The sequence below is a fragment of the Corylus avellana genome, chromosome ca9 (assembly GCF_901000735.1).
Source record: "Corylus avellana chromosome ca9, CavTom2PMs-1.0".
In the NCBI taxonomy this organism is placed as follows: Eukaryota; Viridiplantae; Streptophyta; class Magnoliopsida; order Fagales; family Betulaceae; genus Corylus; species Corylus avellana.
The window spans coordinates 21651173-21670670 of NC_081549.1; the positions used below are offsets into that span (position 1 = coordinate 21651173).

General features: G+C 33.5%; 2 protein-coding genes across 2 annotated transcripts; both read left to right on the forward strand.

Annotated features, from left to right (window-relative positions):
* Positions 1-7280: 7280 nt before the first annotated feature.
* On the forward strand, positions 7281-10163 carry LOC132162485 (receptor like protein 22-like). Its single transcript, XM_059572724.1, has 3 exons — positions 7281-7412; positions 7926-9361; positions 9488-10163. Exons 1-3 carry the CDS (start codon positions 7281-7283, stop codon positions 10161-10163), a joined length of 2244 nt encoding a protein of 747 aa, XP_059428707.1.
* A 3450-nt stretch (positions 10164-13613) lies between these two features.
* Positions 13614-17607, forward strand: LOC132162486 (receptor-like protein 6). The gene is made up of 2 exons (XM_059572725.1): positions 13614-16628; positions 17509-17607. Exons 1-2 carry the CDS (start codon positions 13614-13616, stop codon positions 17605-17607), a joined length of 3114 nt encoding a protein of 1037 aa, XP_059428708.1.
* Positions 17608-19498: the final 1891 nt, after the last annotated feature.

Consider the following 19498-nt stretch of genomic DNA (forward strand, 5'->3'; position numbering starts at 1 on the left):
CTTAACTATCAGCAAGAAAAATATTCTTGCTGATAGTTAAGAGTAGTAATTACTAACGTTCCTGCTCTGCTAGTTAACGCGCTTTGGACGAATTTTTTTGTTGTTTAGCCCACAAGATCTCCATCAACAATTAAATAATTGATGCAGTGCAACTTGACTTTGATATCAATTAATGCAGTGTGTCGTGATTAGTTTGCCAAGACAAACAAGATAAGAATCACAACTCTTCTTAAAACTAATAATCAATCAAGGATTTAATGTGGATAGAAAAGAAAACCACTCTTAAAAGTGTTTTTCATTGATAACCGGTCAAAATAACATAATAAATTAAGGCTATAGATAGCCATTACATATATTTATACTACCTAGACTCCTCAACCTAAGAAAACGCTCAAATAAAAGTTTGTTTACAAAAATTTATTAGAGCTTGCCTGAACGTGTAAGAGGCTCTTTTGAATCTAGCTATGGTTTCCTCGTATTCTTACTTGAATTCTCAATTCACACAGCAGCTCGTTCTAACCCAACTTTAAACGTGTGCATCTATAAATAATTCATTCGAAACCAACTTCATATGAGTTATTGAACGAGCTATTTTGTGAACTCGTTTTAAAGCTTGTTCAAACATAAACTACGGACGAGCAATTTTGTACAGCTTTTCAATTTTCTTTGTACGGTCTATTTTAACTCAGTAAACATTTAAATTAGAAAAACTTAATGAAATATGACTTTGTAACCCTCTAAATGAGCTTTCCAATGCCCATAATTATGTCCCCATATGATGTCAGAATCGTTATATATGTCCCTTTTGTTAAAGCAAATATGATTGAAAATTGTCCTCTATCAACAACCTTCGTTATTCGACCTATGGCCCACGAAGGAATGTGGGTCAAACACGGTAGAGGATTTTCTCCGATCCATTTTGGATTGGAGAATATCCAATTAATAATTAGGATCTCTATAGAGAGATCCTAAGGTCATAAATGAAACATATGCCCCATTGATAGAAATAATAATAAAATATTACATATATTTTAAATTTAATTAAAAAAATAATAATAAGAAGTTTTAAAAAATAATAAAATATTAAGGGGTGGTCGGACCACCCCAGTTGGGCTTGGGGTGGCCTAGCCATCACCTGGAGTGTTTCAGCTACCCTAAATTTATTTATTTAGTTTTTCAATCTTTATTTATAATTTTTATTAATTGGAATGAAAATTTTTGAGTTAAGTTGAAATTTTTTGAGTTGAGTTGAATTGAGTTTAAAAAATTGCCAAACATGAATTTAGAAAAAATTTGAGATTGAGTTGGAAAATCTTGCTTCCCAAACAAGGCCTAACTACGCTGTGCATAGCCTAGCAAAGGCTGCAGTCAAACACGTTAAAGATTGTGTATAAATGGAAGAAATTTCTATTTGTATTTAGGATGTTGTAATTTTAGAGTAATCTGCTCTTCCTGTTTAGATATGCTCTAGATTATTCTTGTTGGAATAAAGATTGAAATATATATATATATATATATATATATGAGAAAACCTTTTATTAAGACTATCCTAATAACACCCATTTTATAGCCTCCAATCAATAACCGACATATAAGCAAAAATATAAGAAGTGCACAAAAATAAGTAGGACTAAAATACACTAGATTTTAGGGTGATAAAATCTTTAAAAGGTTAACCTTTCATATCTAAGTTTTAGTTTTGGATCCAAAAACGAGTTTTGAAGCATTAGAAATGGGTTTTGAGGTATTATAAACGGGTTTTGGGGCATTATAAATGGGTTTTTGAGCATTAGAAATGGGTTTTGGGGCATTAGAAACAGATTTTGGGGCATTAAAAACGGGTTTTGAGGTGGGTCACAGCCGAAGGGGTTTGAGGCCTTCACTGCCAGACAGACCCGTGGGTCCGTGTCGTGGGTCTAGCCTGGGTCTTGCCGGCTACGGGTTTTTTTTGCTCTGATTTGGTGTAATTGTTCTTACTTTTATTTTTTTACATTTTTGTTTAAAATTAATAATGTGTCACATAGTAATTGGAGGCTGCAAAATGGGTGTTATCAGGATGGACTTGATAGTATGAGCTATATATATATATATATATATATATTAAAAGAAAGGATTAATTTATTATTTTTTCTAAACTTGTTTTATTGGGTTTTTTTTTTTGATAGTTTGTAAAATTAACAGAACAAAAACTTTACAACGATTTTGACATGATTTACCCGCATACATTCTGTTGATTGCAATGCTGTTTGATCGGATGGTTGAGAAAAGTTGGTGATCGGTGAGCTACAGCGAATCGAAATAGGATTTTTTTCTATGTAAAATAATCTTTATAGTCATGATTTTGTTTTATTATATATAGGCCGGGAGCGCGTTTAATTCAGCAAAGAAGTGTTAGGGAGCCAAATAAATGAATTCAAAAAAATTTTCAAACTGACATGATAAACCGTAAATGGTAGGCAAAAGAAAAAAAATTGCATTTTTTTTTAATTTAAAACCTTTGTCACATCATTTTAAAAATTTTTCTAAATTCATTTGTTTAAGTTTCTATAACTTTTCAATTCAACAACTCTCCTTTATTGAATAACCGTTGGAAGTCTTTGTAGACTTTTCAAACATGTCGCTGAATAGAATAATCAACTATTCAAACTTATATCTATAAAAAATAAAAATAAAAAACCTATTCAAACTTATAATAATAATAATAAAAACAAAAAACTATTCAAACTTCATTCATTAGCAAACAAATTGACTAGTTGTTTATTCACTGTAATCAAGTACATATTCAAACTTCAAACGTGCATGTTCCCACTGGTTAGGTATAGATGTTGACATGTTGTATAAATCAATTATAGAGGAGCTTCTCCTGTTTTAGGTGAAGGACAAAATTTCGTTATATATATATATATATATATATATATGATGTTAGCTTATTTAAAAATTTTAAATGACATAATTATATATATATATATATATATATATATATATATATTCACCTTATGACAACAACGTATATAACATTAAATCTAATTTTAAGGGGATGTTAGGCACTTTCTTGGTATTCTCTTAATCCTAAGTGTATATTATTTTCTAAAAAAGTTAAAAAGAAAATGATTCTTATTTCTCTCACTTAATTTTAAAAAAATAATATTCACATAAGATTAGGAGAACACCTAAAAAGCACCTATGATTTCCCTTTTGCAAAACTTAATTTGAACCATGAATAGAAAGGAACTTAAGGTCTCGATCCCAGCTAATCAAGGGAATCTACTGTAATTTATCGCTTCAATCGTCCTGAGCAAGGGCAACATCTATGGAAACCAATTATCACTTATCTCTGAGCCCTCAATACTGGAGTTTTTAAAATTAACAAAGAAAGTGGATCTAGTAATTTTATTTGAGTATTTTATTTATGAGATATTTTGTCAAAAGAAAGAAAGTTATTTGGTGGGAGAGGTTATGTTATTTGTTGGTGTTTCGAATTGAGATGTATACTTTTTATTGAAAGATGTAAAATACCCGATTAATACCACGACCTGATTAAAATTATTCTCTATGGGGTATGGTAAAATAAGCTGTAATAAAGAAGAAAATGGAAGAGATTGTACATTTTGGTTTAAGATCCCTACGATTAGGCTACTCGAATTTCACGAAAAAAAACTCAATCAGCTTAAAAGAGTAGGCTGCAAGGCCCATTTACTCAGAGCAGCCTAATTCTAAGAGATTATGATCTGTATATCTATATGGTTTGTGGACCCACGCACAGTAGATTGGAACACAAGACATGGGTTTAATCTCATGACTTAAGCAATGACCTCTTTTCATTACAGCGGAAAAGTAACAAGCTTTTAGTTTTTTTTTTTAAATTCATTTCAATTAATGATCATTATGTGCATAAATATTACATTAAACAAAACTTTAATAAATAAAAATAATAATTGATTAATGAGGTTTTCAATGTAAAAATAAGGTTTCATAGACAAACATTAGACTGATAAAGTTATAAATAACTTTTACAAAAAGAGAAACCATAGAAATAGATCATCTCGCAGGAGAAAATTTATAATAGGGCAAAGTTCTCTTAGCCCCCTTAAACTACCATTCCAATGACAATTTTCCCATAAACTAGTAATTGTTACAATTTCCCCCCTAAACTACCAATACAATAACAATGTACATCTAAGACTCATAAATTGATGAAATTAACCTTACTAAAATAAAAACAAAAATATTAAAAATTATTTAATTCTTTATTTCAATTTATGAAAAAAGAAAAAAGAATTAAATATATTAAAAATAAAAAATAAATTGAAAAAAACAGGGGTGGTTCTTCCAAACCACCCCATGGGTAACTAGAATTTTGATTTTCAGTTAATGGGGTGGACCACCTAGATGTTTAAGGGGTGGTAGGCAGAGGCTGGCTAGTAGGTGGCTCACTACCCGATGGCTCGAGCTGGGGGGGAAATTCTGCTTGCATGTGAAGAAAGACACCACCCCTTTTTTCAATTATTTCAATTTTATTTTTATTTGTTTATGTTAAATATATTTAATTTTTTATTTTAAATATATTTAATGCTTTTTTAAAATTTTATGGGTATTTTAGCCTGATTAAAAATGTTATAGGGGTAATTTCGTCATTTAACTACTATTGGGGGGTATATTGTCATTGTTTTAATAGTTTGGGGAAGAAATTATCGCAATTGGTAATTTAAAAGGGGAATGGTCGCAATTTGTAATTTGGAAGGGAAATTGTCGCAATTGGTAGTTTGGGAAGAAGATTGTCATTAGAGTGGTAGTTTGAGGGGGTTAAAATGACTTTATAATATCCTTTTACACTGTGGAATGTTAGGTTTATTTTGCTTGTCCACGCATTAATTTTCTTTATAACTTGCACAAGTGAATGAAAAAATAATTGTTGTTGCTGTCTTCAAATAATGAACAATTTTAATATGATTTTTGGGAAAATGACAACCTATTTTTGAAGTAATTGTAGCATATTGAGAAGGATGACAAACTGTAAAATACAAGAGAAATGTTACACACACTTTAGGTGCATATTCTTAGGAAACTATCATAATTATTAATTACACATCATGAATAGAAGTCGATTCTTCCAATCATAATAATTATTGAATAATAAAGTGTTAGAGAACTAATTGTATTTATTCAATTATATCTAATCTCCACCTCACCGACTTTTACGAAGAAATGATTCAACACTAACCTTACGTAGAACTCTGAAGGGCTAATTTATTAATTATTTCTAAATTTTTTTTCTTCGTTCTTTTTTTCTTTTTTAGGCAGTCTATGAAATTAACAAGAGAACAAAACATTTATAGTTGAAAAGAGTAGTAACAAGACTTTACAGTGCTGTTGATCGGATGGTTGATAAAAGTTGGTGAATAGTGAGCTATATAAAGTTTTTAAAAAGTAAATTTATAATTTCATAATAACCCACCAAACAAAAGCGTCGCGTTTTACTTCAACAAAGATTCTGCGCTACTCACCCTTCTCTGATCTTTCAGCCATTCTCGTTCGATTTTAGGAGACTTTTCAAGTCAAGCAGATGTGGACAATGTCGCAGGCATTTACATTCTATGAAGAAGTGTCTAATGCCGGTCGAAAATGGACAGAAATTTCAAAAAAAAATTCTTGAAGTACTTAGTGCTATTTTTTTAGGAGAAAATTCACTTTACCCCTGAAGTTCAGGAGTTTTTCAATTGAAACCCCAAAGTTTAAAATTTGGCAATGTACCCCCTTAATGTTTCAAAAATTTTCAATTTAAACCTTCTGTTACTAATTTTCTAAACGGATTTTTTTAAAAGCCTGCGGGTAATTAGGTAATTTCATAGATTTCCGTCCAATTTGACGGAAATTAGTAACGGAAGGTTTAAATTGAAAATTTTTGAAACATTAAGGGGTTGCTAATTTTTAAATTTTGGGGTTCAAATTGAAAAACTCTTAAAATTTCAAGGGATAAAGTGAATTTTTCCCTATTTTTTATATTTTTAACAGTTATTTACTGTCATTGTACCGATGACTTAAACATTAATTTTTTAGAAACCTAAAAATATTAAACAACACTTATCTCTTATTACTTCTTTTTTTTTAAAAAAAAAAAACACTTATTATTTATTAAAATAAGTTAAATTTTTTTTTTAGAAGAAATTTGTGTGAGCTGAAAAGTAAAGCAAACCTTGAACCAATAATGCACGAGCTTCGTGGACTGCCCATGACTTTTGCTACCCCTAATTGGACTGCTCCTGAATGTTATTTTATCCATCTTCCTCTGCATAAATATCATTCCAGTTTACATCAGACTTTCTCATTTCCAATTGAAGCAAATCATTTGCTACCTTTTCTACCTTTTATCCTACGCTTTCGGTTTCTGTCCCGTTCCAAATCCCAGTGGTTTTTGGTCTGCCAAGACCTGAACCTACCGTTAGTTTCATCGACCTTTGCAATTCTTTATTGTTTGGGTGTCTCTCGTTAATTATATTATTTAATATTATTAGTTAAGTTTTGTTCTACTTTAATTTTTTATATTAAAAATATCTTACTCCTCCAATCAAAATCTTGATTCGGAGTTCCAGAATAATAGTTAGAGTCGAAAATTATCACCGAAAGTGATAGTCTTCGAGAGCTCCAGTAGTGCCACAAGCCTGGCATATAGAGAGATGGAGGAAGAGAGGGTGAATGGGTTTTCTTGCTCTAGTTTCTTCAATGGAGCTACTGAAGTCATGTCTTCCTGTCCTCCACACAAAACAAATCGAAGAAACATTTCAAATGTTCAAATGGAATATTTCTTCATGGCCATTCCAATATTTATCAAGCCAATTACTAGTAGTGGTGGGTTTTGGGTCTTGAGAGACTTAAGAGTGAATGGGGTTTTCGAAGGTTTGAAAAAAAGGTGGGATTTTGGTGGTTGGAAGCTGAAGCCGTGTAGAGAGAGAGAGGGGTGGAGAGAGAGAAAATAATGTTAAAAACTTCTTGTGAATTGAATTGTTTACATTAGAGGAAAAAAAATATCTTGCCTATTCTGTTAACTTACACGAAATGAAATTGTTTTACTTGTTCTGCCTTAATTTCCTTCATCACTCGTACAAGTTAATAAAAATTATTGTTTTTTCTGTCTTCAAATAAGGAACAATTCTAATAATGATAGAAACAAGACCTTGTATGCTCTTAATTAAGGAGGTCCATGGTCCAAGATGCCAACCCTATCAATGCTTTATTTGGATTGAGATTTCAAATTACACGAAATTCCCACAGTTTTTAGAGAGATGGGGTGCGGCACTTATCTGTTTCCATTATATGAACTTTGCATCAAGCCTGCTTGGAGGCGCGTGGGGGCTGATCGGATTCATTTGAGCAATGTTGAGGGGATTCTCCAATTTTTCTCCTTCTCTGTAGAGGTTTTTCAAAGACTTCTAAAGTCAAGCAGGCAATAACACAGCAAGTGATACACATGTACTAATGGTTGAAAAGCCATGCAAACCGTAAGCCTAACGGTCAAGCCTTAGGGGGCATCCTACGAGCTTTTTGAGCCACCATGTTTGACCATGAAATTTGTCTGAAAGAAATTTCTGAGGAGGTTCAATTTTTCTGGTGCTGGAAAGAGAGTCTGGGAGATTTTCAAAGCAAAGCGGATTGGGACAATATTGATTGAGCTTCGTGGACTGCCCACAGATTTTGCTACTCCTTAGACTTTTCCTGATTGCTATTCTCTCCATCTTCCTCTACATTTATTGAAGCAAATCCTTTTATACTTCTTATCCACCAGTGGTTTTTGGTCCTCACCCTTCTGAACCCACCATTAATTTCATCAACTTTTCATTTCTTTATTGTGTGGGTGTCTCTCATTACAGCCTCCAATGAGAAATCCACTCTTTTCATGGCATTTCTTGATGCTTCTTTGTTCACTTCAGCTCACCTTCTGTATCTTTGTGGCGTCTGGACAATGTCTTGGCGATCAGCAATCCTTATTATTGCAAATGAAGAACAACCTCGTATTCAGCAGTGATTTGTCCACAAAACTGGTCTACTGGAATCAAAGTGCAGATTGCTGTTTGTGGGAAGGTGTAAACTGCGCGGAAGGACGTGTTATTGGTCTCGATCTGACCAACGAATCCATCTCGGGTGGACTTGACAACTTAAGCAGCCTCTTCAATCTTTCGTATCTCCAGAGCTTGAATTTGGCTTTCAACAACTTCAACGGCTCTCAAATTCCATCAGAGTTTGACAAGCTGGCAAATTTGAATTATTTAAACCTATCAAATGCGGGCTTTGATGGGCAGATACCAATGGCGATTTCACACTTGACAAGGTTGGTTACTCTTGACCTGCATTACAACTCACTGAATGGGAGTATTCCAATTTCCTTGTTTTCCCTTCCATTATTGCAAACATTACAACTTTCCAACAACCAATTTTCTGGTCAACTCAATGAAATTCTCAATGTTTCTTCTCACCTCTTGGACACCCTTGATTTGAGTAGCAACAACTTGGAAGGGCCAATACCCATGTCTGTCTTTGAACTCCAACGGCTTAATATCCTCTCACTTTCTTCAAACAACTTCAATGGATCCTTGCAGCTTAATGTGATTCAACAGTTGAGCAATCTTTTGCATCTTGATCTTTCATACAATAGGTTATTGATTGAATATAATGGAACTAATTCGTCATTCTCCTCCTTTCCCCAGATTGCCACATTAATATTGGCTTCTAGCAAGATGAAAAAATTTCATGATTTCTTGAGAAACCAATCCAAACTAACTTATCTAGACCTTTCAGACAACCAGATTGAAGGAGATATACCAAACTGGCTCTTGAAACATCGTAATCTTATTGGCTTAAATCTCTCTTTTAATCACCTGGTGACTCTGGATGGACCACTCTCTAATCTTTCTTCTTTGAGTGTTCTGGACCTTAGTTCAAACCAACTCCAAGGACAACTCCCAAATCTACCACCATTTGTCACGTACGTGGATTTCTCGAGCAATAATTTCAGCTCTGTAATACCAGTTAGTACTATTGACTCCCTTACTTCTGCTTATTTCTTCTCTCTTTCTAGCAATAAGGTCCATGGGAGTATCCCTGAATCAATATGCAATGCAACATATCTTCAAGTTCTAGATTTGTCTTATAATCTCTTCAATGGAAAAATACCCCAGTGCTTGAGTGAGATGTATCGGACTCTTCTGGTGCTAAATCTAAGGAGAAACAAGCTCATTGGTTCAATTCCTGATTCCTTTGAAGGCAATTGTAGTTTACGAACTTTGGATTTCAGTGAAAACCTAATTAGAGGACTGTTACCGAAGTCTTTAGCCAATTGCACAAAGTTGGAGGCCTTGAACATCGGGAACAATCTCATCGAGGATGCCTTTCCATGTTACTTGAAGAACACATCCATGTTGCGCATCCTTGTTTTGCGATCTAACAACTTTACCGGGCCTGTTGGTTGTTCAGAGCCTAATGTCACTTGGCCGATGCTTCAAATTGTAGATATAGCTTCAAATAATTTTACCGGTAAGCTTCCAAAAATTTATGGCTGGAAGGCAATGATGGATGATGAAATTGAGGCCCAATCAGAGCATACGCACCTCCAATTTGAAGTCCTGAGACAATATTACTATCAAGATTCCATAACAATTACCTTCAATTTTACTATGGAGTTGGTGAAGATTCAAAATGTTTTCACTGTGATTGACTTTTCCAGCAACAATCTTGAGGGGCCAATACCAGAAGAATTTGGAGGACTTAAATCATTATATGTTCTCAACTTGTCGCATAATGCTCTTACAGGCCAAATTCCACCATCTCTAGCAAACTTGACTCTACTAGAGTCATTAGACTTGTCCAGGAACAATCTTACAGGGGAGATTCCAATGCAACTTGCAGATGGTCTTACTTTTCTTTCTTTCTTAGACCTTTCTTTCAATCAATTGGTGGGGCGAATTCCACAGATTAAGCAATTTACTACATTTTCTGAAGCTTCATTTGCTGGAAATAAAGGATTGTGTGGCTTCCCTTTGCAAACAGAATGCCCATATGCAGAGCCAGCGTCACCTCCAACATTTGAAAGAAGTCATTCAAATTCGGAGATTGTGAATGATTGGGACTTTATGAGAGTTGAACTGGACTTATTTTTGGTTTTGGAATTGTAATTGGCTTCTTATATTTTTGAAGAGATGGAGGATGAATGCACTGAAATCAGGGGTGGAGGCATTAATGATAATTTATGAAAAGTAATGCACCTAAGCTTAGCTTTTGTTTCTTTTTGTTTCAATAAAAGGAAAAAATAAAAAGTTTGTCCTTGCAATTGGATGCGAGTGTTGTCTTTTAGGTATGTTGTTTGTAACTACCAAGTTGTATTATTAAAATACTTTTGTGATATTAGATTTGCGTGTGACTTATTTCCCATTCACTCTTTTTTTTTTTTTCTTCTTCTTCTTTTCTTTTCTCATTCTTCTATAATTGTTTGCCAATAATTCCTTTTCAATATGGTTGTTGGGGTAGAGAGGGAGACCTGATTTTGGAGCATAAAACTATGGTCAAATTTTTTGAAACTTAACGTGTTCATAAAATTAGAATAGAGAATAATTCCATGCAAAAAAAAAAAAAAAAAAAAAGATTAAAATATATATTATTTAAATATAAGAAAATGGTCTCACTTAAACTTGTGACAAGCCTCAAAATGTATCGAGTCGGCCTTGTGTATATGTTGCCTAAATTGTCACGTCATTTAAAATTTTAAAAAATATAACGCGATGTACATCGTTAGATGCTGTAAAATTTAATCTGAACCATTAAATGGTTGTGTAATGAAAAGATTTAAGGTTTAAGGTTGTTGTACTAGAGTGAATGAGGAATTTCGTTTGCGTGGTGTGAAACTGTGAATACAGGGAAGACTGAAGGCAAGGAAATGGTCGAGAGATTCCATAAAGGAAGGCCTTTTTCCGCGTCAATCCGGCCTAAGCCACGGTCCAGAAAGAATAGCTAACCAAAATTTACCCACATTTGAAAGTCCACCAAAATGGAATTGTGATGCGGGCCTTAGGGTAAAGACAGACTATATTTAGTAGGGAAATTAAGGTCTCAGATGGTGATAGAATCACTATTTTGGAGAATTTTAATTACTATTATTATCATTATTATTATTACTATTACTATTAGGGCGAATTGCTAATTAGTCCATGTATGTGATTTCAAACGGAGCTTATAAAACCTCGTAATATGCCTCTATAACAAAATGTTCCCTCACACAAATTTGAGTAAATTTTTTCAATAGAACCTTTATGAATAACAATTTTACCTTCAAATAAATTTTTTTTTTTTAAAAAAAATCAAATTTAGCGATTGCCAAACCACCTTATAGGCTTTTGGAGGTAGTGGGTCATCCCTTATCTGGCCAATTCTTAGGGTGGTTGACCATCCATAAGGATTTCTGAGATGATTCGGCCACCCATTTTACCTATTCTGAGGTGTTCTACCAACCTTATCTTCCTTGAGGATGGTTTAGTTAACCCCAACGGTTGGGTTTACGGTGTTCGAACCACCCCCTAGATTTGGCTAGAGAGGGTGGCCAACCACCCCAAGGGCCTATATAGTTCAATCAGCTTTAAACTAATAATAATAATAATAATAATATTTTTTTTATTTGAGAGTAAAATTGTAGTTCCATTGCAGTTATATCCGAAAAATGCCCTAAATTTGTAAAGAGGTATCATTTTGTTACAATGGCATACCAAATGGAGTTAAATTCTCATTTTGAAATCTCATGAATTAACTTTTTATAAATTCAGATAACAAGACCAGATTAATATATATATATATTTTTTTCCTTAGTATTATTAGTAGAAGTAGCATTTATGAAATAGATAAAATTTTAAGTCATGGTACAAATATAGGGGTTAGACAAAAGGCAACAAAACAAAATATAATAACAAGCAAACTTTGAATAAGCGATTCTAGGAGTAATTCTAGAAGGCATCTCAAATATATATCCTCCCCCTCAAATTTTTTATTTTTTATTTTTCCCTCAAATTATTTTTGTTCACACTTGCCCACATGCAGCTAATATGTATGTATGACTTTGTGAAAGTTAAAGAAGTTTGGCTTCATTCAACCAACCCCTTGAAATATTATTAAATTCACCCTTTTCCTATATATATACTTCAACAACCAAATAGTATTTTAAGCTTACTTTATATCTATAATCAGACAAAAAATGATTAGGTGATAAAAATAACACTAGTGACGACCCTATGCATATCAAATTAATGACTTTTTGAATAGCTTGGTCAGGAGACTCAGAGCCTCAAATCTATTCGTGCATTGGCCTATTGGCTGGTTCCACAGTTTTTCTATGGTGGGGTTGGCTGCTTCCAAGCTAACGTGATCTAAGTTTATAAAGTAAGACCAATCATTCAAAAAAAAAGACCAGAATTGTTAAGTAATCCTCACCAAAAACTCGAAAATGAAAAGAAATTAAGAATAGTAAGATAACATAAAACAATGCTTGAATTTTCTTGAGTTCAAAAAATTTTTAGAGTTACACCCACCAGCGAAGTTGGAGTCTTACGAAACGACATTACCTTAGAAGATTCCCCGTCATTAAAAAGAAAAGGGTAAAGTCCACATACTTCCCTCAAACTACCACCCAATTGACAATATCCCCCCAAACTTTCAATTGTGACAATGTCTCCTCCAAACTATCAAAATATTGTCAATGTCCCCTCAAGACTAGCAATAAGACAAAAATGCCCCTATAGATTTCTCAATAAGACAAAAATACCCCTATAAATTCAAAAAAAAAAAATTGATTTTTTTAAAAAACGAAAAATTTTAATTTAAAAAAAAAACAATTTTTTTTAAACAAAAATTTTTTATTTTTTATTTTTTAAACGGAAATTTTTATTAAAAAAAAAACTATTTTTTTTATTTAGTTTTAAAAAACAAAAAAAATTCATTTTATTAAACGAGAATTTTAATTTTTTAAACGTAAATTTTTATTTAAATAAAATTATAAAACGAAAAAAAAAAAAAATCGAAATTTTTAAAAATTTTTTCTTATAAAACTGATTTTAAAAAAAAAAATACTGGCCAACGTTTGGATTTTTTTTGTTAGTTTTAGGTTTTTTCTAGAAGTTTTAGTTTTTTTTTTTTTAAGGGTAATTTCGTCATTGGGAGGAACATTGACAATTTTTTGTAGTTTGAGGGGCACATTGTCACAATTAAAAGTTTGAGGGGGGACATTGTCAATTGAGTGGTAGTTTAAGGGGGTTAAGTGGACTTTCCCCAAAAGAAAAACTCCATATATAGTACATTCCAAGGGGTCAATATATGATTCCTCACCGTGAATCTCAATCCATGGAATTAACATTCAACATTCAACATTCAAAGCTGGCAAAGTCATGGCATTTGGTTTGATTTTCCTAACAAACAGGCGTGTGTTTACTTCAACTTAATGCTAGCCATCCCATTATCTTTATATCCCTCTCTGGTCTTCTTCTTCTTCTTCATATCTTTCTCTATCTCCCATTCCACACTATAAATTCTGTCACCTCTTCAGTTTTTTATCATATTGTCACCTCATGTTACAGCCTCCAGTGAGAATGTCGTCCTTTTTCTTGATGACCATATGCCCACTTTTCCTCAGCTTCTGTACCATTGTGGTGTCTGGCCAATGTTTTGGCAATCAGCAGTCTTTGTTGCTCCAGTTGAAGAACAACCTCATATTCGACAGTGCTTTGTCCGCGAAACTGGTGCATTGGAACCAAAGCGCCGATTGTTGTTCTTGGGAAGGCGTAACCTGCGAGGAGGGACGTGTTATTGGTCTCGACCTGACCAATGAATCCATCTCAGGTGGGCTCGAGAATTCAAGCAGTCTCTTCAGTCTACAGCATCTCCAAAACTTGAGCTTGGGTTACAACAACTTCAACAAGTCTCAAATTCCATCAGAGTTTGACAAGCTCATGAATTTGAGGTTTTTGAACCTATCAAATGCTGGCTTTGCAGGACAAATTCCAATTGCAATTTCCCACTTAAGGAGTTTGGTTTCTCTTGATTTATCTACCAGTTACTTTGTCAAAACTCCACTGAAACTTGAGAATCCAAATTTAAATACGCTCGTTCAGAACCTTTCTGAGCTTATAGAGCTTCTTCTTGATGGGGTAAACATATCAGCACAGGGGAATGAGTGGTGTCAGGCCTTATCATCTTCACTGCTAAATTTGAGAGTGTTGAGTTTGTCAAATAGTTGCCTTTCAGGCCCTATTGATTCCACCTTACTGAAGCTTCAGTCCCTCTCAATTATTCGTTTGGATAATAACAATTTGTTTACTCCAATTCCAGAGTTCTTCGCAAATTTCACAAAATTGATGTCATTGCGTCTCAGTTTTTGTGGGTTGATTGGCACATTTCCAAGAAAGATCTTCCAGGTACCAACACTAGAGATTCTTGACTTGTCTTATAATCAATTACTTAATGGTTCTTTGCCAGATTTTCCTCATAATGGATCTCTTCGGACCCTGGTGCTTAGCCATACAAGATTTGCAGGGAAACTGCCAGATTCTACTGGTAATCTCAAAATGTTGTCAAAGATTGATCTTTCCTTCTGCAATTTTGATGGGTCAGTCCCATACTCAATGGCAAGCCTCACACAATTGGTTTATTTGGACATGTCATACAATAGTTTCAATGGACCAATTCCTGTCTTCAGCATGGCCAAAAATCTGACCCAAATAAACCTTTCTTATAACAATTTAACTGGTCAAATAACTTCCACCCGCTGGGAAGAGCTTCTGAATTTGGTGGATCTTGACTTACGTTACAATTTGTTAGAAGGGAATATTCCAGTGTCTCTCTTTTCTCTTCCATCATTGCATAAATTACAACTTTCTAATAACCAATTTTCTGGTAAACTCGATGAATTTCCCAACATTTCTTCTCATGTGCTAGGCACCCTTGATTTGAGTAGCAACCACTTGGAAGGTCCAATACCTATGTCTGTCTTTGAACTCCGAGGTATTAAGTTCCTCTCACTTTGTTCAAACAAGTTTAATGGCTCCTTACAGTTTAGTGTGATTCAACGGCTAAAAGATCTTTCAAATCTTGATCTTTCACAAAATAGCTTGTCGATTGAATATAATGGAACTAAGTCTTTGTTATCCTCCTTTCCCCAAATCACCACATTAAAATTGAGTTCTACCAAGTTGAAAGCATTTCCTGGTTTCTTGATAAACCAATCCAAATTAAGTCATCTAGACCTTTCTGACAACCAAATTATGGGAGAGATACCCGATTGGATTTGGAAAAATCGTAATCTTGGTCACTTAAATCTCTCTCATAATAGCCTTGTGAGGTTGGAAGGACCTTTACTCAACCTTTCTTTTTTGAGTGTCCTAGACCTTCACTCTAACCAACTCCATGGTCAACTCCCATTTCTCCCACCATCTGCCACTTATTTGGATTTCTCAAGGAATGATTTTAGCTTTGCTATTCCAACTAGTATTGGCAATTCCCTAAAATCCACTCATTTCTTCTCTCTTTCAAGCAATAACTTCCACGGGAATGTCCCAGAATCAATATGCAATGCTTCGTATCTTCAAGTTCTAGATCTATCTAATAATTCTTTGAGTGGCACAGTTCTCCAATGCCTGATTAAGATGAGTAAGACTTTAGGCGTGCTGAATCTAGGGAGAAACAACTTCATTGGCATAATTTTTGATACATTTCCTCACAACTGTGATTTACAAACCCTAGATCTCAGTGAAAACCTACTAAAAGGAGTGCTACCAAAGTCTCTGGCCAATTGCACAAAGTTGGAGATCTTAAGTATTGGGAACAATCACATTGACGATACATTTCCATGTTACTTGAAGAACATATCCATGTTGCATATCCTTGTTTTGCGATCTAATAAATTGTACGGGTCTATTAGTTGTCTAGGGCATGATGTCAACTGGTCAATGCTTCAAATTCTAGACCTAGCTTCAAACAATTTTAGTGGTAAGCTACCCAAAAATTTCTTCAATGCCTGGAGAGCATTGATGTTTGGAGAATATAAGCCCCAGTCAAAGCCCAATCACCTCCAATTTGAATTCCTGGGATTCAATGAATTTTATTATCAAAATGCGGTAACTACTACCATCAAAGGTCGAATGATGCCGCTGGTGAAGATCTTGACTATCTTCATTTCCCTTGACTTTTCATGCAACAATTTTGATGGGCCTATCTATGAAGAAATAGGAGAACTCACATTGTTATATAGTCTCAACTTGTCACATAATGCTTTTGTTGGCGGAATCCCACAATCTTTGGGAAAATTGAGTAATCTTGAGTCATTAGATCTATCAAGCAATGAACTTACTGGTGAGATTCTTGTGCAACTTGCGGATGGTCTTATTTTCCTGGCAGTTCTCAACCTTTCATTCAATCAATTGGTGGGGCATATTCCATTTATCAAGCAATTTGCTACATTTCAACAAAATTCCTATGAAGGGAATAAAGGATTATGTGGCTTACCTTTGAAAGAAATATGCACATATACAGAGCCAAGATTGCCACCTCCAACAACGGAAGAAATTCATTCAGATTCTGGAATTGTGATTGATCAGAACTATCTAAGTGTTGGACTAGGATTTGTTTTTGGCTTAGGGTTTGTCGTTGTGCCCCTTGTGTTTTGGAAGAGGTGGAGATTTTTTTTTTTTTGCTATCTTTATTTATATAACGTTCTTGAATTCAGCCACTCAAAACAAATAAATTAACAAACTTAAAATACAAAACAAAACATTTTAACAAAACATACCCTTAATTTTTGAGGGATAGAAGCTATCTTATTATTTTCTTTAAAAAAAAAAAAAAATTAAAAGAGAAAAACACATAGGGTGCCCATGTAGTCACCTAGGAGGGGTGATTGCGCTACCACCGTGTTCTAGTTGGGGAGGCCTTACAGCCACTTCTCTCTTTTTTTTTCCCTTTTTCTTTTTCTTTTTAAATTAAGATGACTCTAAATCTATTTGAGTTTTTTTTTAAAAAATAATAATAATCAGGTGTATTCTATAGAAAATACATTTTCAAATGTGAATATACTTTTAAAAATTATATTTATCTTTATGTCACGTTAAAAACGTCAAAACACTTTTTTAAATAAAAAAACACATTACACTTACCTAAATTTATCAGGCATAACCATGACATTACAAACATATTGATGATATATATATTTTTGTTTTTCAGGATCATCTCTTAGCTATATCTTGGGGAAAAATTTTCCATAGAAGACAAGCACAGAAACAAGGTTGGAGGCATTAGTAATTGTTACGAGGGGGTAATAAAACTAGGCTTAACTCTGATTTCTTCGGTTTCAATATAAAGCAAAATTTAAATTAAAAATAATAATAATAATAAATATCCATGTAAAATGTTGTCTTAGGATATGATGTTTGTATTGTTGTAAGTTGTATTGTTGTAAGTTGCATTATTGAAATACTTTTTGTTCTTTTGAAGTTTCAAACACTGTTGTTGGACCATGCCTATCTCGTCTCCAGACCCTTGGTTTTAGACGAAGATTTTCTCGTCAATGCTTTTCGAAGTGTTGATGACTAGCAGTGATAAACGTCCACTCCGTGTTTATTGGTTGTGCTTTTCTAAAATTAACGTGGCTTTTAGATTATTATTGAATTATTCATCACTGACATGACGTTACATAGGGAATGATGAAAAAATGACTCCCATATAAGATTGACAATTTTTGTCACGATTCACGAACTTAACATAAATTTAATATGAAATTAAAGGGTTATAATTGGAGAACTTGATATTTTTAATTAAATGGGTTGAACTAAAATTAATTTAAATAGTTTTATACTCATGTATCGACACGACACGTACCCAACACATGACATAATGACTGCAATTTTTTACATGACTTACGAATTCAACACAAACTCAATACAAAATTAAACAGTTAGAGTTAAAGAGTTTGACTCATTTAATTAAATGAATCGAATTAAAGCTTGTATAATCTTATACTCATACTTTAAGACAACCCACACAATCACAAATTACCACCCTCTTAATATGGAGATCAATAATCCTTGTTGCCAAGGCTTTTCTTATCAATGCCTATGGACATATTGACAATAAAACTTTTGTGAAAAAGAAAATTATTGCTATCTCTAACGGTGGCGATGGCCCTGCTTGGAGTGCTATTAATCGAATGGTTGAGATAACATGATATAGTTGACAAAGCTGCAGCTGAGGTAGGTCCACGTCATCTATCGCTTCAATTTCTCTTAACTCTAGGAAATGAGCGACGGCTATATCGCCCACCTAAAACGGACGGAGACAGGAACAAATTGTTTATTAGTGGTCTAGAACATGTTTAGGGGACGAGTGGGGCCATTTTAGGCAGATTAATTTCTGAGATCACTTTCTAATAATTGAAGGAGTGGGGCCACTATGATCGAGCGACGGCCGATTTGTTTGATTCCATTATTGTATGTTGTGCATTTTTTTTTTTTTTGTGAAAATTGTCAAAAAGAAAAATAAAAAATCCTTTAAGATTAGGACACATTTTTTTTTTTTTTTTTTAAGGGAACGTGTTCCAATATCAATATACTAAAACCGGACCCTAACTAGACCATGCTTTAAAATAATATCCTATAAAAGTTCTTTTTAGTGAAAGGTCACAGAATTCAGAAATAAATTCAAAAATATTGGCTTATAGGCAGGGTTAATAATTTTTAATACGACTCGCAAATCTTATACGAACTTTATACGAAATTAAAATGTTATGGTTATAATTGACCTATATAGTCTTATATTCATACTTCGACACGACCACAACCTGACATACAACATAATAATAAGTAATTTTTGACATGATCCACAAACTCGATACAACTCAATACAAAATTAGATGATTAAGACTGAGGGGTTTGACATATTTAATTAAATAAATCAGGTTATGATTAAGGTATATAATTTTATACACATAATTCGACACGATCTAAATCTGACACGCGAACATAAATTGACACTCACACTTACGGTTTCTATGATTTAGACAAGAATAATGTTGCATACTTGTCTTTTATACAACATTCACACAATTGACCTGATGTCGTAGTATTTATTAGTCTGAATTAACCTTTATTTAAAATTAAAAATTAAAATTTTTTTAAAAAAAAAGTTCAATAGTTAATGGGTACTATTAATTAATCCAGTAATATGAGAGTAAAATTGGAGATAAATATTTAAAATTACTTTTTAGATAAATATTTAGAATTAGTCTTTCGAAAAATTAGGAGATAATTATTGCTATCTCTAACGGTGGCGATGGCCCTGCTTGGAGTGCTATTGATCGAAGGGTTGAGATGACATGAGCTGCAGCTGAGGTAGGTCCACAGCATCTATCGCTTCAATTTCTCTGAACTCTAGGAAATGAGCAACGGCTATATTATTATTGCCCACCTAAAACGGACGGAAACAGGAA